This window comes from Acartia tonsa, chromosome 14, assembly GCF_053477335.1.
Source record: "Acartia tonsa isolate MP-2025a chromosome 14, ASM5347733v1, whole genome shotgun sequence".
Lineage (NCBI taxonomy): Eukaryota > Metazoa > Arthropoda > Copepoda > Calanoida > Acartiidae > Acartia > Acartia tonsa.
This window is the reverse complement of record NC_137273.1, coordinates 5,934,533-5,956,800: the sequence shown is the minus strand read 5'-3', so window position 1 is coordinate 5,956,800 and position 22,268 is coordinate 5,934,533. Positions and strand designations below refer to the sequence as shown.

General features: G+C 31.0%; 1 protein-coding gene across 1 annotated transcript in view; it reads right to left on the bottom strand.

The window, feature by feature from the left end:
- The window catches only part of LOC145306390 (muscle calcium channel subunit alpha-1-like), a 226,126-nt gene that overhangs the window by 104,424 nt on the left and 99,434 nt on the right, over positions 1 to 22,268 (bottom strand). Inside the window, exons 2-3 of the mRNA XM_080148481.1 lie at positions 8,852 to 8,913; positions 2,785 to 2,882 (exon numbers count right to left, since the gene is read on the bottom strand). Of these exons, the coding sequence (XP_080004607.1) occupies positions 2,785 to 2,882; positions 8,852 to 8,913 (160 nt within the window). The remainder of the gene's footprint in view (positions 1 to 2,784; positions 2,883 to 8,851; positions 8,914 to 22,268) is intronic.

Genomic DNA, 22,268 nt, shown 5'->3' with positions numbered 1-22,268 from the left:
ACGGAAAACGTATTTTTTTCTGAATCACCGCCGTGTAGGTTTCCAAACATCTATCTATGTATATAACCATCTAATAAATATCCTTCAATGTATCATCCATTTATCTATTCGCTTTTATATATCTTTCTATTTATTCATCCAGCAATGTATCATCTATCTATCTATATGTCTATCTATATAGGCATTATACCCATCCATTATTTTTTCTATTCCTCTACCTGATAATCTATCCATACATCTATCAATCTATCTTTAAATATATCAATCTATCTGTAAAGTTGTAATAGCAGTTGAAACTCCCAGATGAAACATTTTCCAAAGTGAAAGAGAAAGATAACATTAAAACTTTATTTGGGACATTTATACTTTACAGCCACAGAGTGTTACGTGGCCTCTAGTTGTAGGGTCAAATAGTTAATTTGTGCATTTTTATCAGACGCGTGAGGTAGGAAGGTGTAGATGGTTGTCAAAACTCACTAAAATGTTAAAATTAAAAGCCTGCCTCCACCTTTTTACATCCCCTAATGGTTTCACATCTCCCTTGAGAAAATCTTTGCAAGCCTCTGATTATAATGCTATGTCGGGCGTGTATATTCATTAAATTAATAGAAAGGACGATTTTGTTCAATAATATAGACTATGAATTACATTAAAAGAGAGAAAGAAAAAATGCCAGATAGGAAAAAGATATAGAGATATAGAGCAAATTACATTAGAATCGGCGTTACAGAACGACATACAAACAGACAGAAGGACACACATACAGATAGATGGAAATACAGGCGAAGGCAAGCATACAGAAGGACAGGCAGCGAGACAGACAGACAAAGAACCAAACTTGTAACTATTATGAGTAACTTTACAATAAAAAATAATTCTAAAATTTGCTGGTTTTCTTTAACACCCTAAAGTTTTGATATTTTCTAACTGTAGTAGAACATCGCAAACTACAGATTATGGTTTTTCTATGAAACAACAAACTTTATATTTCGTATAATAAGTGGTAAGTTTAAACAAGGTCAATTATGTCCATAAGAGAACTTTGATGGTCAACTAACAATATTTCTTATAGGAAATCAAGTTATTATCAATACATAACCCATTAATTAACGACCTTTGTCTCATACACGAGATTTAACCATAGCAGTAACGTAGGAACGTTAATGGCAAATGTAATTTTGATTGTTTCTAGGGCAAATGTAAACAAAGGCGATTCTGATGGGCTTTTTAAACAGCACAGCATTTCTATAATTTGGACCAAAACACGTTATTGTATTTGTTGGCATACCAACTTTGGGTACTTTTAAAGTATTATTGGCTGATACCAAACAAATTGTGTCCAAACTTTTCAACCAATAATTCTAATCTATACAAGGAGTGATTTACTTATATCTTTCATAGTCTTATTCTATAAGAACCCTACATTTGAATCGAATATAAACTTTTCAAAAGTTTTGTTAATGCATTCATTTGGCATTATCGACGTTCTTGTTTTCTCCTCCATATATATCTTTAGTTTAAAAATTGATACATTATTTGTTTAAGATTATTTTGTTTTGTTTATCTTTCTTCAATATACACAGCATCCAAGGGATTTTAAGGGATAAGTCAATAGACAAAAAATCCCCAAGGATGATAAACAAGATTACCCCTTCTGTAGATTATTTTTTTTTTGGAAACGAGTTGACAATATTAGTAAGAAACTGACCAATCACAATTTAATAAAGATACCTAAACTTTTGAGGCAACGAATATGATAGTGGGGATCTAAACCTTGGGTACCAGTGTAATTTACAGCCAAATGTCCCCTTCCTCCATGACATCATCCCTAGGGGTATTTACTTTTTATTCTTGTGGGGCGATGTTCTATCCAATCCCCCGAAAATGAACTAAAACAACCCAAGTAGCAAAAATAAAGTTATATTTGAATCTGTATGTAAAAAGATAAAAGCAGCTATAAACATTTTTGCTTTAGCATTATTAGTTTTTCAATTTCAATGCGGATTTTTGAGAGCGTGGCTTTTCTAAAACTGTCTTATCAGTTAGGAGGTTGAAACTAGTTATATAGAATTAGAATTACAAAAAAAGAAACGTTCCAAAACAAAAATATGTACAAGAAAGAATCAATTGGATAGAGAAGTCTTAAATTAATCGTACCCCTTGCATATATTCTTTTTTTAAAACTTAGTCTCAATTTTTATTTTACTTATAATGAATTATAATGATGATAACATCCTTGTTTATATAGAAATCTAACTTTGCTACAATATATAATAAAATTACAATAATACAAAGAAAAATCATGGATAAAACAAGGATGCCAACATACAAAACATAAATCTTTATGCAAAAAGAAGTAGAATGGCTGTCTGACTATTTATGTGCACCACAAGATCTTGTATACTGCTTGACAGACAAGGGTCTCCTATACAGTAATGTTTCTTAAAGGTTTCAGAAAGATTTTTTATCTAATTTTTGGGAAGATGTAATAATCAACCCTAAAAAATTATCCACAAAAACATTTTCAAATTTTCTTTTAAAAATTAAAATTTATGGTGATAGTTGACCTTAACCCCCCCCCCCTTCCCCGCCTTTTTTAAAGTGCTCTTTATATAAAGTAGTAAATGTTTCTGCGTGAAGCTAAAGATCTCGGAAATGGTAGGTCTTATGAGGTTTTATTCTAAGAACCTAATGCTAAAATGCTATAGGGTGGTTCTATGCTATTTTCTCTTCCCATTGTTCCCTAGAGTCTAGGAGCGAATCAGCTTGTGAAAAAAGTCATACCTGATAGGATTTCTGATGGAACAGCAGCCAATGGCCCTGCTGGCCCGGTCAGGCGGTGGCTTCGCCCCAACTCTCCGCACAGGTTTCTTTGCATCAAACTAAAATAATCATATATATACAGGATTAGAGTTTTTAAAATTGGTTTTGTAATAAATTAGTTATCTTAATATACTAGTGACCATGCCTATAGCATTTAGGCACTCTTTTAAAGAGTGTAAAAAAAATTATAAAACCACCCAAAGAATTTAATGTAAAAATTCGCCAAAAACCATTCTAGGGACTATATGTATAAATCTTTCCTATAATGGAGAAACCAACCGGTTCCGTAGTTAGCGAGATCTTAACAGACAAACAAACAAAAAACGTTATATGGTAGGATTACTGTAGCCATGAAAAAAATGTGGATCCGTAACGCTAAAACAAATACTGTAAGCAAAATAATATTTAAAAGATAGAAAAATAAATTTGTAAAAATTATTGGTGTAAAAGTTTGGGAACAAGATGTTATAATAATTACAACGTCTTTGATCCTCCAAATGAGCTACTGCTGAACGTTGGGTATGAGTAAAATTGACATTCCATTATCCCCTCCCTCCCTGTACAAACTTGTCTCCTAATATCCTTAATGACATTAGCAAAGATTTGTCCCAAAGTTTTGGCTGATATTATATAATTGTGTTACAATAGTTTTTAAAAGCGAAGCTTCTCTATAATTAGACTCGGTCCGTCCGTCCGTCCGATATAGATAGCTTTTATTCGCTAATTTAGGCATGTTAGAATTGTCCTATCGATTTCAAACTTTGCATGATGATTCCTGTAGTAGTTGGGTACGATTTTAAAGCGTAGCAACTCTATAATCATTACCAGAATGTCCGTACGTCCATTTAAACATGTTGATTTTTCTACTTTTTTAACAACAAATTTTTAAATGATCTAATTATCCGTTTGGTCTGATTTTTGGTATATTGATTCTTGGGATAACAAAGAACATAATTATAAGCAAAGCAACTCTATAATTAAGTCCTAAAAATGTAAGTATGTCCATAAACATTATCCTGTATCAAGCAGTTTTTCAACAAATTTACTTACAATTTTGCTTCGACTCTTATACTTTTATATTCTGATTATTCAGTTTAGACACTATACAAGTGTTAATGTCAGTTTGTCCTACCGTTTCAGTGCTTCGCTTTTATGGATATTGTCATCCTTGTTTTCCCATAAATACAATATCATTAGAAATGAAGTTTTCCTAAATTTAGGGTTGATATGTCCGTCCAATTTAAATTTATGCATGTAAGAATTGTTCTGTCGAATTAAAAACCGGGCATAATCAAATAATCCATTTAGCTTTTATGTAAGCACCTTTTTGATTGCAAGACTATATCCTTCATTCTTAAAATATGGAATCCATGGGAGATAAGTTATAATGTTAAAAGCAAGGCTTTTCTGCAAACAAGTCTTCACGTATATTCTTATTACGTAAACTGCATTGAAGAAATTTAAGGATATATTTCAAAAATGTTCGTTCAACTTTCTAATAATATTGACAATTAAATGCATCGCACCCTATATTTGTTAATGTTAGTGTGCATGACCGTCTTATTTGTTGAGATTCACTTTTATAGACATTGCTTTTATTCTTCATTCTATTTATGCTTAATAAGACAGGCATAGTACACAAATGCATTTTAAATTTAAATCTTAAGCTACTGACAAAAGAGTTAACTACTCAATGTAGATCCTAATTTTAAAAGCGGAGTTTTTCTATGGTAAGGGTCTGGGACAGTTGACTCTTTTCACTAATTTTAACAGGTTAGAATTGCCCTATAGATTTCAAACTTTGCATGATGATTCTTATAACAATTATGTATAAAATGTAAATAATTCCTTAAACAGTATCCTGTATTTAAAAAGTTTTGCAACAAATTCATTTACCATTTTGTTTAGATTTATGCATGAATATTCTACTTGTTAGTTTGTCCTATCGTTTCAGAGCTTCGCTTTTATAAATCTTGTCATCCTTGATTATAATTCTATGCAGTTTGTTTATTGGTGCATAGATTAAGTAAATTTTCAATGAATATCTGAATAATAGTTTATGCACTTTATTTTTTCTATCCTGTTCTTTATAGGAAAATTGCTGCTTAATGCGCAAAATTTCTTATGATGCGAGTTGACTACATTACCCCCCCCCCCCCCTCCTTTTTGAATATTCAGTCGAATAAAGCATAATAAAGATTAATTTGTAAGTGAGTTCATCCATTATCCAATGCATAAAAAATAGGCTAAAACCTGAGCAGGGCTAAACTGAAGTTCTTATTTTTTAGAATTTATATTATAAGTTTAGTAACTTAATAGTATTTTCCAGTGATTACGCCCCTAGTCTTAAAGAGATCCAGGTTTGGTTTCTCTCAAAACAATGGAGATACCGCTCCCAAAATAGTTAAAAATCACTATTGAACTAATAATAAGATTTACAGTAAAGGAGAACCATATAGGTCGAAAAGTTAGCTAGATCTTTGGATGAAGACATAGGGATTGGGGGGTCAACAAATTCCCCCTTTACAGATGAAGGGAATTTTGCAAATTGTTTAATGCTGCATTCTAGGCATTTGTTGTGTATAAAAGACATCTTGCAAAAGCTTCAACGATAAACTTTTTTTGTTAAACTCTTAATCTTAATTCAGGGATCTAAAGGGATAAGACAATGGTCATTCAATTAATTTACATCCCCAATGATGATAGAAAAATTACTCCTTCTGTAGATTACAATTAGTGGTTGAAACAATTGGACACTCAACTTAATGAACAATCTAACCAAAACTCAATCAAGTCCCCAAAGTATTAATTCAACGAATAAGAAAACGTTATTATATAAAACTTTGGGCCCATTGACCCCTTCCTTCCTGATCTTAAATGCAACTTGACAGTCCCCTTCCTTTGTATTCTATGGGTGATTTCACCATTCTTTTGCAGTCCCCATTCCCCTTGTTATATAGTTTACTAGTGGCTTCGCCCCTAGCCTCTAGGGGCTTTGCCCCAAGAGGTATAATTACATCTTCTATTACTTACCCAGCAGAACGGATCACAAATTTTCGCACCTACCCAGCAGGAAAACATTTCGCGATTAAATTCGCGAAATTCGTAAAATTCGTAAAATTCGCAAAATTCGTAAAATTCGTAAAATTCGTAAAATTCGTAAAATTCGTAAAATTCGTGAAGTTCATAAAATTTGTAAAAAAAAAAAAAAAAAAAAATGGGGGGGGGATTTTTTTTTGTTTTTTGGGGGGTTGGGGGTGTCCCACCCCCCAAGAAAATAGCTTAAAACCACCGCAGGGCCAATAGGTATATACCTTGAAGAGTAGAATCCGATCGGTTCAGTGGTTACCGAGATCTTAAGCTTCAGACGGACAGACGGACAGACAGACGGACAGACGGACAGACATCGTTCTACTTTGTATTATAGATACCCAATTTTGTGGAGAAATTAAAATTAAACAGGGAATATGAATCTTAGAAACATTTGGTTGACACTATTGAAGCAGGACTGGAGGAGACATTGGACTGTTAATTACACAGGTACCATACTATGGGTTGGCTACAAAACGTTGAGGACTTTTGGTTTAATTTTGATTATGTGTTATTAAGCAAATAATATCCAAACTCTTCAACAAATAATTATTACTACAACAGAAGGAGTAATGTTGTATATCATCATTGGAGAAGTACATTGATTTATTGTCCATTGTTTTATCCCTTAAAATCCCTGCTATTTATTATAAAGATGTCTTGGAAGCTATTACTGCTAATACTTTGAAAAGGCCTGTTGAGACTTGTATATTCGTACATATTGTTAAATAATTAGATGGATGAATTGATAAGGTTGAGTCTTTACCAATCTGGTTATGTTAAAGACGTTAAAATGGGATCCACTTTTGCTATTTACCTTAACATCAATTAATATATGGCGATGGCCAAGAAATGGTATAAGACTAATATTAGAATTACAGAAAAACTTCAAGAAAACTCATGCATGTCCTTGCACCTGCCTGGATCTCAAGTTTTCTGTTAAAACTGCACACATTCCAAAGTTTGGGTGTGATTAAGGAAAAAGTTTCCAAATAGGTGAAAAATGATGCACTTGTCAACTCTCATTAACAGGGTCGCCAGATTATTTATAAACAGCATAGTAAATGTCTCACTTCACCTCATATAAGGGTGGCCATATTTTTTTAAGCGAAGCCTTCCTATAATTAGGCACGTCAGTAACGGTTAACTCTTTTTGTTAATTTGAACATATTAGAATTTTCCAATCAAGAAATTTCAAACTTTGCATGATGATTCCTAAAACAGATTTAAGAATAGTACCAACTTTAAAATTGTTACAAGAAAGTCCGTACGTCCATACTAGAACATGCTGATTTTAACTTCTTGATTACACAATTCAATTTTGTATGATATGATTATACTCTTCATCTGTTTTTTGGCTTAATGATTCCTAGAACAATAAGGTACACTATTATAAGCTAGGCATCTCTATAATCGAATTTTATTTAGACTTACATATTAAAATTCTGCTTATTAAATCTGACACTCAAGAGTAGCTGCTTTGTTATTATGGATTTTGTCATCCTTGTTATCTTATGAGTTCAAAAATTATAATGAATAGGCACCTTATTACAAATTTAAGGAAAATATAAATATTAAGGTTGTCATATATAAACAAGTTTAGACAGTCCTGTCATAAATATAAACAAATACAAGCATACTGTCCTTTTCTTAAATATAAATAAATACAGATTGTCCATTCATACAGCTAAGAAATTTCACCTATAGATACAACTAACATGTCGCCGATTGAGAAAGCATTTTTTATTAAAAGGGGTAGTTTCCCGAAATGCATTTGAACTTAATTTAGTGAACCGCATATTTTTTGCTAGTTAATGGGTTAAACTATATTTATATGGCATATATTTAAAAGAATTTCAATTTTCTACCACGTAGTCTTGATATTTTAAAAACAACGTGGTAGAAAATTGAAATTCTTTCAAATATATGCCATATAAATGTAGTTTAATTAATTAACCAGGAAAAAATATGCGGTTCACTAAATTAAGTTCAAATGCATTTTGTGAAACTACCCCTTTTATCATTTTTGTATATTCATGATAGTTTGATGACAGTGACAGCATTATTTAACCCTTCCATTTGGGCTGTATTTCAGAAAAAAATTCTGAAAATCATAGAATGCAGAAAACTTTTAGACCTTCGAAAAGATGGAGATACAACAATTTTCATAATGTTCTATATCCCCTCTTTTTATAAATAAATTATCCCCCCTCTGTTATTTTAACATTGGACACTTTACCTTAGGGATATCAAAGATTTTTGATGTATTTATTTTATTTAACTTTAATTATGCTATCCAATCTTTTTAAAGGGTGGGTGGAAGCTTTTTATACCCCACATAACCTTACCCAATATTTTATATAAAACTAAGTTAAATTGTTTTACTTTTCAGACAAGACACCTACTGTTAAAATCATGGTTTTATGCTATTTTTCTTAAAACATAATTACAATCTCAATATATTTAAAGTAATGTGTCTTATTTCTATAAATCTGTCAATAAAAAAAATTAAATTTAGGCACATCCCTATTTTAACGTAGGTTAGAAAATGTAATATAAACAGAGATAAATCTTTCAAGTAGGATCTTATATAATTAGGAAATAGGTAGACAAGTATAAGATATATAAAGAAAGAAGGTTAGTTTAATGACAGCTTAACGTTAAACCTAGGTTTCAAGAGGCATACAAATATTCTGAAAAAGATTGAAAAATCCCAATGTGTGTGTTTTCTTTGTGGTTGACAAAGGGAGTCATAGAATACATCCTTATCGGGTAGGTACAGCTTGGTTCTAAGGTAGGCTATAGATTTTGGTCCACCGCAGGGGTTAAAAAAAAGATAACCTTATTTTAAAAAAAGGGGGAGTGTTTATCCGGCGACGTATCTAACGGGTTAACACACGAACGGATTGAATTGTAGCTACAAAATAATTAATGTTACCTGTTTGTTTTGTGAGTTGATGTTGCAGTTCCAAGTTGGAGACATGACGGCTTCACCCTGACCTAAAATATATATGAACCATCAGATGTATTAAAAGTTATTTCTCGCATCGTATTATAAACGGCTTTCCGCGGATATAGAATGTATAATTAAAAGATTAAAACTAGTTTTTTTTAGCCCCGAGGTGCCATTTTTATATTCGTAGAAAGCTGGATATAATACGATGCTAGACATAGTTTTTTCGTATGGATGAGAACCGGTTCCTATCCACCGGATTCGAGTGAATACGAGAAAAATAATTATGGCGGTTTTCCTTGGTTTAGGATCTGGACCATAAGCTAACCTTTTTTTAAAGGTAGTTTTGGTGCTTATTTCAGGTAAGGTTAGGTTAAGTAAAGGTAAAAAGTGTCCCACTGGGATAGCTCTCTATAAAGATATAACAACTCAGTGTTAGCGCCTCCAGAAGGAGATAAAAATAAGTTTCATGTCTAGAAAGGGTGGGGGACGGGGTTCAGTGTTGTGAAAAATTTAAAACGATGAACTTTCGCTCTATTATTTACATATTCATTATTACAATTTTATATTAGTGAATTCACTAATTTTTTTAGATAAATGTATAGATAGAAATAGATTAATATAGATCTAGATATAGATATAGACTAAACTAAATGCAAACCGATAAGGAAAAGAAAAAAAAGTAAGGAAATGCAGCCAAAAATCCACCAACTTGTAAAAGACCCCCGCCATCTTTTTTCCCTTGAAATTTTTAAACTTTTGTATTTTAAGTTGGGGATTTAAATAATATTACTCGTAAAGATAAAAAAGGAATCAAATTTTGTTCTTAAAAGATTCTACTTTTAAAATAGGAAAGTTTGGGGGGTGGGTTTAATTCAAGATTTTGGGAAATTGTTAAAAATGCAATAGTTATGGGGGGACAAATAATAAATCAAACTATATCATTTTTCATTTGAAGTAGCGCAGCTACTCTATAATTTTGGTAAGTCTGTCCCTTATTCAACTGACGTTCCAACTAAATATCAACACATTAATTTTCATAAAGATTATTATGACTTCTAAAATGGCTAAATTATATAAAGTTCCTCTGATTGGCTAAGGAAATTTTAGGGGATTTTTAAGGTATAGCTGTTTAAACTAGGTATTACTGCGCTTGTTCTTATTCATACATTCACTAAAAGATGTGTAGTAGAGTAAACTACATTATTAAAAAATATATATTGTTAATAAATCGAATGATATATATAATAGATAATTCCAATGACCAAAAAAGTGCTCAAAAGGCTACAATAGTTTTTAAAGATAGATGATTAAAAACAAGAATTACTTTGAGCATACATATTAGGATTAAGAGTTAGGCAACCCTATTTCTTATGCAAGCCTTAGACATTTTATATGATTAGGCCTTTTAAGATAGATAGATAGATATACATTAGATAGATTATAGATATATAGACAGATAATGCATGTATGTATTATCATTAGAAAGTTAATGAACCTTACAAAATGGCTATAAATTCAGGTGTGTATTCACTTCCACATATCATCACATCCGTATTTTGTTTCATATTAGCAAAAAGCAGGGATCTAAAGGGATAAGACAATGGCCGATAAATTGATTTACAGTCCCAATGATAATACACAAATTTAACCCTTCAGTAGCTTACAATTAGTAGTTGAAACGTTTGGACACTCAACTTAATGAATCAAAAAATCAAAACTCCAAAAAAAGTCCCCACAGTTTGTTAAGCCAACGATTAAGAAAACATAAAACTTTGGGGAACAGTGTAACAAGCACCCCAATGACCCCTCCCTTCTTGCGCAAAAAATAATAGTAAAAATTAGATAAAGGAGTATTTAATGATAAAAGTGAAGTAAACAGAAAGAGGCCGTTTGGCTGTTGTAATAATATGCAATTCTGATGATTTATTAAGAGAAACATTCGCGGAATTGTATTCATACCACAAATTCATAAATACAGCGACAGGAATTAGCCATCGGAAGAAAAGAAAAAGAAAATTTTACATGTAGCACATTTTACATTAAAGATAGAGTGTCAATTTAGTCTATTAGTAATTTATGATTTTTAGAATCCTTCCATAAACATAAAAATTATTGTTCTTAAAGATAAAATTAGGTAGATTATAAAAATATTTATTTTTGGTTGTCAGTTCCTTACCCAATGAAATGGTGTGCATTCAAGTCCGCACATCATATTATCAACATGACATATTATTACATCAGCAATAACTGCCTCTTCCCCTTTGTATTACTCATTTAACACTTTCTTTCACCTATTTACAATTTTGCCTCATGCAATGAGGGAGGGAACATGCAAATAACACTAGAAAACTAAGTTTTATAACCACGTTCACTTATTTGTTGACTTTAAACCTTTGAATAGTTCAAACTGTTCAAACAATGATTCCAATCTACAGAAGGAATGATATAATTTATCGTGATTTGTGATAAGCATAAATTTTACGTCAATTGTCTCATCACTGATTTTTATGCGAATATAAAACTGTATGCAGATGTGATTGCACAGCGCATGGGATAATTATAGGAATACAATTGTTGTTTGAATAGCTAGTTATAAGTAATAAAAAGTATTAAATATTACTCAGTTTTTATACAAAACAGCTGACTAAATAATATAAAACTAAAATAAAAGTAAAAGAATAAAAAAGCTTAACAAAAACATCTGGGGTGATTTCTACAAATAGTCATAAACTTTGCCAGGACCTTTAAGTAGCTACATTGTAAAGGAGAACCATAACAGTTCAGTGGTTTACTAGATCCTTCGGTATACAGCTAACTACTTTAACCCCTAGAAATTATAATCATAAATCGTCGGGATTTTTTGAAAAAAAAAATCATTTATATTCAGAATAAAATTGAAAATCCGATGAAACACAGATATACAGATACACTTTTTTCATATCTACTGTTTTAGAGGTCTTTTATAACATGCAAACTTTTCCAAAGGTATTCACAATGTGCCAAAATACTTTTCATTTCAAAAGTAAATTATGCTAAAATTAATTGCTTTAACCGTATTGTACAAACATTCAAATAGCAATCGCTATACACCCCGCCAAATGGCCTTTTTTAAATTGACCATTTTGGAGCATTTTTTGCAAACACTTTTGCATTAGTATTGCAAAAAAAGTACTTTAAATTCTTATTTATTATTTCTCTCTTTATCTATCTATCAATATGCATGCCGTTTTCTCTATTTATCTAACTTTAAATCTAATTCAATCCATGAATCTATTTTTAAATCTTTCCATTTAATTCAATCTACTTTGTAATATCTTTCTATCTAAACTGAAAATGCATAGAACAACTTTTGCAAACTTTTACCTACATATTGTTTAATGTATAGGAAAAGGGACTTTTATATTTTTTAAAAGCAGAAAAAACGTTGATATTTGAATGAAAATTAGAAGGAAACAAATTTATCTTCAATTAAGAATTTCACACAAACGTCGTGTAATCAAAGGGTTGGATGTTTAATGGGATATACAATTTTACAAAATGGTAAAGCATTTTGTACCTTATATATTTTTAGTTATATTTTAAATATTTTAGGTTTAGAATAACTGCTTTGCTAAGAAAGGCATTTGATGACATAAAAGAATTGATAGATTCAAAATATAATGCTACTTATTTCGATATGATAAAACTTAAACTATTTCGTAGTTTAAACAAAAATTTTTTGTTCTCTTTTTGGTTATTTTGATTGAATGTTTGAATAGGAAAGTTTTCTGTGGCAAATTGCATAGCTATACAGTTTTGGAAACTTTAACTTTAGATCTGTAGATAGATAGTTAGATAGATAGTTAGATAGATAGTTAGATAGATAGTTAGATAGATAGTTAGATAGATAGTTAGATAGATAGTTAGATAGATAGTTAGATAGATATTTAGATAGATATTTAGATAGATATTTAGATAGATAGTTAGATAGATAGTTAGATAGATAGTTAGATAGATAGTTAGATAGATAGTTAGATAGATAGTTAGATAGATAGTTAGATAGATAGTTAGATAGATAGTTAGATAGATAGTTAGATAGATAGTTAGATAGATAGTTAGATAGATAGTTAGATAGATAGTTAGATAGATAGTTAGATAGATAGTTAGATAGATAGTTAGATAGATAGTTAGATAGATAGTTAGATAGATAGTTATGGATAGTTAGATAGATAGTTAGATAGATAGTTAGATAGATAGTTAGATAGATAGTTAGATAGATAGTTAGATAGATAGTTAGATAGATAGTTAGATAGATAGGTTAATAGATAAAAAGGTATGTTATTAGATAAATATAAAATTCATAGATATATATATTAATGGGTTTATTACACATCAATGCTCACTTTCAACCATCCCCTCACCTTATTTTTTAAAATAAATTAAAAATAAAAGGTAGTATTTTTTTTACAATGCCTAACCCTACAGGACCTATAACATGTGGTGCTCTAACCATGCGGGGCTTTCCAGAACCTTTTATATTCTTATGACTAAAGTGATCAACAAACTAACATAAAACTAGCGTCCCTCCCGTACCAACGATTATTTTCATTTTATTTAAAAAATTAAGGGGTTGGGTTTCAGTGCTCTATAAGGTACCTTGTGTGAAATCACCGATTCACGAATAGAAAAATATTTTGACAAAGAGATATATAAAAGCCAAATAGATAGATTATTTTGCATATTTTACATCGTGTTAGCACGTTATTATATCACATTGTTATAGTAATAACACTATCGTGTAAACAAGAATGATAACTTAATAAATAGCGAAGCTTTTGTTATTACTACTCTAGGCATTATTAAGCCTTATTTAACAACTACCTTTAGAAAACAAAAAGGTAAAATCTAAATAAAACTATTAGGATAAGAAAAATACATTATGATTGGCATACACGCTGATACACTTATCAAGGACTCTATAAAATGATGATAATTACTAAATTGTCGGTTTTGTGACATCGCCTCTTAAGGGGCGTTTCGTCGTATTTTTAAAGTACCATTTTCAATTTTTCTATTTCTAGCCCCTGCGGGAGGCTCTAACAGTACCTAACATAAAATAACCAAGCATAAGAAGATGTCACGAAACCGACAATACCCAAAATAAACTTGATGGGAAAAGAGTGACATTTTTAAAGACATAACACATACCCATGAATGTGAAAGTCAATGCTATACTGCTAAAAGTAACATATCATGTTATTGAGTAGGTACGCTACTAGAAAAGGGGTGCGTACTTGAGAAATACATATGCAGTGTTGACAAACCAGAGACAAAGATAAAGACACCTTTAAAATTATTTACTTTAACGTTGCTACTAATCAAAACTGATAATTAAAGAGATCAACATCTTTTTTTACCTTCCGCCACTATGTCTTTGTATAGTGTAAAACAAATCGTACTAGTTGAGTGAATGATTATACGGCAAAACTTCCTAAGTTCAACCAACCCTTTTGATTGCACAATATTTGTTTAAAAGTCTAAACTGTGCATAGTAATTAGTTGCACCTGTTTTGAGACAAGACATTCCTCCTACTCTACCCTACCTAACATAGCAGCAGCAGAAATCATTTTAAGTTTCTTTAGTCATTGCGTAATGTTTTCACTATTCTTTTATTTTAAAACCAATCTACTTTTAAGAATATGTTTCTCTGTATCTTATGCAGAAACTTGGCCAAAATTATGCCAAATCAAAATACATTTCTGTGACCCTCATTTTTTGCACGATTACCATTTTGGATAGATAGATAGAATAATAAATAAGTTGAAATATAGAAAGATACAATTTTAAACTAATAAATAGATTATTTGATTAACTTATGAAATAATTTTATAAAATCTCATCTATTAACCCTTTATCTATAGAAAGAGGGAATTGGTTTAGTAATAGTTATTGCCCTTATAGCTAAAAAAATGTAAATAAAAGATAAAGATGCTGAGATGCTGAGAAAAAACAGAAAGAGTTTATTTCTGAACAAAATTTCTTAGATTAAAAGATTGAAATGAAGATATTATAAGCAGGGACGTCCAGGGGGGAGGGGAGGAGTGTAAAGGAGTGATAAACCACCCCCCCCCCCACCTAAAAAAAATATAGATAAGCTTGGACGTCCTCGATTATTAGTAGTTATGTAGATTGATTGTTAGGTAGCTTTATTAACTGATTGATTTGTAGATTATAAATAAATAGAATAGATAACTAAGAAAAGGAATAGAAAGATGGAATTATGAAAAGTGATAGATGGATAATTTTTTTGCACTTAATGTTTTGAATATATGTGTTGAATAAAACTTCATTTTTCTCATAAGTATGTACTTATAATGTAACAGAAATTTCAAAATAGTAGGTTTAATTCACACTATGAAAAATTGTAATCCAATAACTACGGGATATAATCTTTTCCATAATAGAATGCCTTGACATAAAAACAGGATAGTGAATTGTCTTGTTAAACATAAAACATTTGATCCAAGGGCTATAATAACAAAAAATCATCCTATTCAGCATGTTACTGAAATGGAAAACCGTACAATTTCTGTCGGGTTGTTTTGGGACGGTATGAAACGCAAAGGGATAACAATTTCAGTACTATTGTTAATTTAGAGCAGTAAGGTTGATTGTCCATTTAAATCTTGCTAATCATTGAACCGACTGAGTTCTTCATTGCAGGGAAGCTTTCCATAGGTCCCGTGAAAGGCTATCATTTTTCTATTCCAATCCATCCTTTTACAGAAAGTAATGGTCCATTTGTTAGTCAGAGTAGTTTGAAAACTACCTGTTAAAATCCTTTCATTCAGTTCTATTTTACATTTGCTATTTTTGGTTGTTAAAAAGAATATGGGTTTTGTATGAAAATGAAGCACGATCTATCAATCTTTCTTTCCATATATGAAGCATAAGGTGCAAGAAAGCAGGGATCCAGGGATAGGACAATGGAAGATTAATTGTTTTTGGTGTGCATACACTTCAGCACATGGTATTTTATAAATCGCAAAAAAAGAACCAATTTGCTTCACTGGCATCTTTAAACACTCGCTCTAATTTATATACTATTCTGCCTTTTTTTGAATTTTAACTTTTATAGCCTGCATATATATTTAGTCATTTGTCAACAAAAATATCATTTATTTAGGTCGACTGTATGGCGTTTAATTAATGATGTCAATATTGACCTATTAACGACAGATAACTAAATGACATAATATCTTAAATAATTGAATGATTAGACTATGTAGAAACTGAGTCTAGAAAAAAATGTACTTACCCCCTTACAATTATTTTGCTACCTTCAACATTGCATTGACTGTTTTGTATGGACATACAAGTAGGATTTCCTTATTTAGCTTATAGTGCTAAAATATATGTTCGTACATTTACGAAAAACTAGCAATATTAAAAAACAGCAAAAAATAATAAATTTTGAAAACGGTTTTTTTTCTTCTAAAATTCGCTTTAAGCTTTGATTGTGATTATCAAAGCTATCAATAAAGTAAAATAAAATACAATAGTGTGATCTTTAACAGAAGGAACAATTTACGAAAAAAAAACTACTTGAAATTTTTGTTCTAGGACAAACGCAGGAGTCCCAAAACGTCGAAGTGGACAAACGCAGGAGTGTTAAAATATTAATTTAATAAAGTATTTCTATACAGGTTAGGTTAGGTTTAGATATGAATACACAAATAAGCCCTCTGCAGGGGTTAGGCATTTGAAAACCTATAAGATAATTCAAATTAGGTTATGTTACGTTAAGTCTTCACTCCGACGTTTGTCCACTCCGACGTGTGGGACTCCTGCGTTTATCCTAGGACCGAAATTTTACTTTGCGACTATATATTATAATTATAATATATTTTTTAAATATTTACTTTTTTATGGAAACACCTGAAAATGCAAATTTAGGTGCAGAGTGCAAAAAAGTGTCTGAAACTTTTTTTTAAGCAAAGCTTTTCAACATTTAGGGAATGACCATTTATACGTTTGTTCAGTTAGAATTGTCCCATTGATTTAAAATCTTTCTGTATATCGTCATACATTAACCTGATTTTTAAATAGCGATTCTTAGAACTATTAGCAACCATAATAAATGCAAAACAACTGTTTAATTTCGTCTATAAAGTATTTTCCTATTATTCATCCAGTATATGAGCAAGATTACGTTTTGCACGTTATGTTACTCTATATTTGTTGTTGTTCACTTCTCGAGTGCCTGATACTTTGTGCTTCGCTTTTCTGGATGTTGTCATCCTTGTTTAGAGAAGCCTATAATAATCATAGATGGAAGGCAATGAAATATTTCTTTAAAGAATACATTATTGAATAGTTCAGCTACTTTATAACTCTGTAAAGTGTATATGTCAGTCTCACTGTCAAGGAAATGCGCTTGTACCAATTCTAAAATATAATCAAAAGCCAAAAAAACATTATGTATTCCTAAATTTTTTTATTATTATTTTGTTATCATATTTTTTAACGTTTAAATAATTTAATCTACAGAAGAGATGGGATTAGAGATGTTTTTCAATTGTCTCGTTGTCTTATCGCCTAATACTATTTGTCTTGTTTACACTACATTTAAATGATAGTTATCTATATGATATTTAACAAAATTAGTGAAAACTGACACACGATTCTTTACAAATTTTGTATTTTTTTTGAGAATTTTCAAATGTATTACATTATTAAATTATCATAACCTTTTCATCATAGTAACATACATTTACTATTGGTTTATTGCGAATTTGAAATACTGCGCGGAAGAGAATGCTCACCTTTTATCTGATATTAATTTGCAATAATGGTAATGCAAAATAAATGAGCAGCATTTATGCAAATTATTAATTAAGGTGTCCACAAAAAATGGTTAAAAAGAACCTTTTAAAATTTCTCTGTGAACATGTTTTTGTGTTCCTTGGTTGGTCTAATTATCTATAGTTTGTTTGTCTGTCCATTTGTCTGTTTTTTGTCTGTCCATTTGTCTGTTTTTTGTCTGTCCATTTGTCTGTTTGCTTGTCTGTCCATTTGTCTGTTTTTTTGTCTGTTTTTTGTCTGTCCATTTGTCTGTTTTTTGTCTGTTTTTGTCTGTTTTTTGTCTGTCCATTTGTCTGTCCATTTGTCTGTCCATTTGTCTGTTTTTTGTCTGTCCATTTGTCTGTCCATTTGTCTGTCCATTTGTCTGTCCATTTGTCTGTCCATTTGTCTGTCCATTTGTCTGTCCATTTGTCTGTCCATTTGTCTGTCCATTTGTCTGTCCATTTGTCTGTCCATTTGTCTTTCCATTTGTCTGTCCATTTGTCTGTCCATTTGTCTGTCCATTTGTCTGTTTTTTGTCAGTCCATTTGTCTGTCCATTTGTCTGTCCATTTGTCTGTCCATTTGTCTGTCCATTTGTCTGTTCATTTGTCTGTCCATTTGTCTGTTTTTTGTCTGTTTGCTTGTCTGTTTGCTTGTCTCTTTGTTTGTCTGTCCGTTCGTATGTACGTTTGTTAATGTCTCAGTTTGTCTGTAAGTCTCTTTTTCAATATTTTTGTACGTCTTACACAACTTATTCCAATAAACTAATTTTTCATAAATGTATAACATTTGTCCTAAGCAGGTTTTAGGCTATTTAAAGTTTGCAAGAAATGATGAACATTATGTTAATGTTCTACTTGTTACTTGACCTGTTAATGCATTTTCATTATTCAAAATTTAAATACGTTTTAATAGTTTTATTTATCTATCTGTCTAAATATACTATTTTTACAAAAATGTTTTTTTGCTTTTAGCTGCCATTTGCTACATACAAAAGGATAAAAGAAATCTGTGTCTAGTGGAACTTTTTACCCAAGAGATCCTTTTATTTTTATGTAAAAGGCTTAAAACATTACCTAAAATATAAATAAAAGTATTTAGTTCACAAAAATACTCAAATTTGTATAATTATTAAGTTAATTTTCTGGCTCTTTATTCTATACTATAAAATATACTTGTTTGTCAGTGTGTACGTCCATAAAGATTTCATTCCACAATTTTCAGAAAAGATTTATGTTGGTCAAGTTTTAGGCTATAAAGCAGGGATATAATTGATCTTCTTTTTAAGAAAAAACTCAAAATAATCTTTTAAACACACAACCTACTACTACTTCTTAAAAGAAAGGAAAAAGTAAAAATTGCAAAAAAACTATCCTCATAAAATAAAATAAAACTTTTTCTGGTTTTTCACTTTTCCCATCTTTAGATTAAACTCGAGTCAATTTTATTTGAAGATTTAACGGCGATTCCTAGGTTTGTTTAAAACAATAGTGTAACTGTAAAATCCCACTATGAGCTAAACTGTTATAATGTGCTGATATACTAATATTTATATATGACTCTAGAACCCTGCCCTCAATTTTGGATGCATTTTTGTACCTCAAAAGTAAGGTTCAATAAAAACAACATTTTTTTGCTATTGCTCAGCTGCTATTAAAGATAGACGGTCTTGGAAGTTGAACTAAGAGCAAAGAGTAATCTTAATCGAGTTCGCTAATTATGGATTTAATTGTCTAGATTAAGTTATTTATAATCCATCAAATGCTTTGTTAAAATCAAACATACACAAATATAATAATCCATAAATATCGAGTGAAAATTATTTTAATTTTTGCCAAAAAAAGGTAACAAAAAAGCATTTTAAATAATTTAACAGATTCTTACAACATTTTGAGAACGTATAAAAAGAATAAAAGTTAAGCGTAAATCACTTTGAACCACTTCTTTAAATCATTTTAAACGGTGCATTTTCGGGAAACAAATAGTACAACAGGGTAGTCAAAGCTCTAAGAATATTGTAAGAATATAATAATAGAACACGGAGAAAGATAATCTAAAAGATTTAAACATATTTTGAAAGATCTTCTTAAAATCTACAAAAACAAAAATTTAGTTTGTAATGTTTTTAATCTTTTTTCTGATATATTCTATTTTTATGATACTTTTAATACTTTTGGAAGATGTAAATAGAATAAAAAAAATAATCTTCACATTTCAGCTTCTAGAGGGCGTCTATAGTAATAAACTCTTTTATATGATTTTATTTATAGCTAAGTTAATTTGAGAGGTAGATGTTGGAAGAATTCAACAACACCATTAATATTGAAATTGGAAATGCATGACTTTTCCATTTCTTTTTCTCAGGTAAAATCCTTTGCACGCCACTGTATTCATAAAGTCTATTGTCTTCTATATCATTGCTTATAAGGTAGATTATTTCAACGTTTCATGGCAATCCTATAATGCTTTAGAACCATTCCATGACAGAAGAGTTTAGGCCCTTATTCGTCTGCTATAGTCCTGTTGAACCACTCTCACAGATGAATTAGAATCCGCTATCTTATCTCGCTTCATTTATGCCATGTAAGCTCAATATCAAAAATATCAATATCAAAGTAATCAAAAACTTACAAAATATATAAGTGGGGTGTACTCACTTTCGTATAACATTAGCAATTAATTATTAGCCCATAATCATATTAACATTACTTGAAGTAGAGCACAACTCTTTTTCTTTTAATCTCATAATAATGCAGCCGCTTTTAATTTAAATGTTATGGTTGAGATAAACAGTAACATAAACAAACCCTTTTCACTCTACAGGGGGAGCATAGGCCGCTGACAATTTGTCAGTGTTTCTGTAACAATGTGGCTTTTTTTATGGATATGGGATAGGGTTGTCAGCCCTAAGCCCTATGATTGCGGTATAAAGCATCCATTTGCCCATCAGACAACCAACCCTTTGATTGCACGACCTTTGTCTAAAAAGTCCTAACAGTGCACGGTAGTGAGTTGCGCCTGTTTTGGGCCAAGGCATTCCCCCTACTCTAACTATTTATGTCGCGCACCTGACATAGCAGCAGTAGGAACCATTTTTAACGTCTTTAGTTATGACGCGGTGTCGGACCGAGATTCGAACCTATCACCTTCCCGACGACGAGCGGATGCGCTACGTGTTGAGCCACGGTCGCGGGTTTGAGATGGTTGAGATAGCTAGATTTAAAAGTTCTCATAATTTAAAAACGCCATAAAAAAAATTAAATAAGTGGAAGCAATTGCACACTAATTTAACAACACTAAGGATAATATAACTAAAGTAAAAGAAGTAACATATTTTTTTTAACTAAAGGGTAAGATAAAATCTTGATTGGGTTGTGAAAAGTGAAAGTGTCAGAACTTTTCCATTGTTAATTTTCACACTTTAAAATGATAAATTGTCCCATATCTTAAGTTCCTTAATAAAATAGGATTATGATTTTGCTTTGATTTTGCGTTGATAACCTTTTTTATACAATCTTTCTTTCTTAATTTTTACTCATCTTCATTTTGCAAGGACCCTGTAATAACATTTTGCGGGTGTTGGGGGGTGGGTGAGAGAGGGAGATAAACTAGCCCCCCGCGGTGTTGCAATTTAATGTTTGGCTGCAACCGCAAATATATATTCAACCATTTTTAAAACATTTTTCTTGGGGGGTTGAGTGGGGACGTTTAATAGTCCCCCCCCCCCCTTACAAAACAAGACTATCATATTTTTACTGATTGCTTTTGTCAATCACATACATTGTCATTGAAGAGTAAAGCTTGAGAAAGTGACAGAAATTGGTAGGCCTACCCTCAAAATTTGTATATAAGAACCATGTTTTTATATATTGTCATATAATATACAGTTAAGATAAAATTATTTGTTTTTAAAGTAAGAAATAACTTATCTTTCTCTGACCTATCCTAAATTATTGAAAATCAATGTAAATCTATCTATGCCACATTAATCTTAAATAATCAGGAAGGATTTGATTGCATATTATTATTTTCTAAAATTTGTCTAAACCTAAGGATGGGGGGATGATAAGGTACATTGCAACTCAATTGGAATTAATTTTTCAGCATTTTTATGCGACAATGAATTGCAGAATTTTACGCGTTTCGCATGAAAGTTCGCAGCAGGGAGGCCTAAGCAGAAGCTGCCGTCGACAAGGCTCCATATTTTTAAGGGTAAATGTGATGGTGTTTATTTTATACCGTAAATAATATCTTACGACATGCAGCTATGACGATTTGATTTGATTCAGTGATACATGTGCGGAAGTGAAAACACACCAAATATGATGTCTGCAGACAACAGATCCTTCAGTTGCAAGAACTTTCACCAGTTTAACTACAACGCCTAAAGCATTCTAATTACTCGTGACATTGACAATTAACTGCTTTTTGATATCTTTAGTATGATTCACAGTTAGACATTTCAAACCCCTCAACATCCATAACGTAATCTTTGAATAATTAGGGGGGGGGAGAGAGTAAGCTCTAAAAAGTACCCTAAACGCCAGCTTTTATAAACTTATTCAAAGCTAGA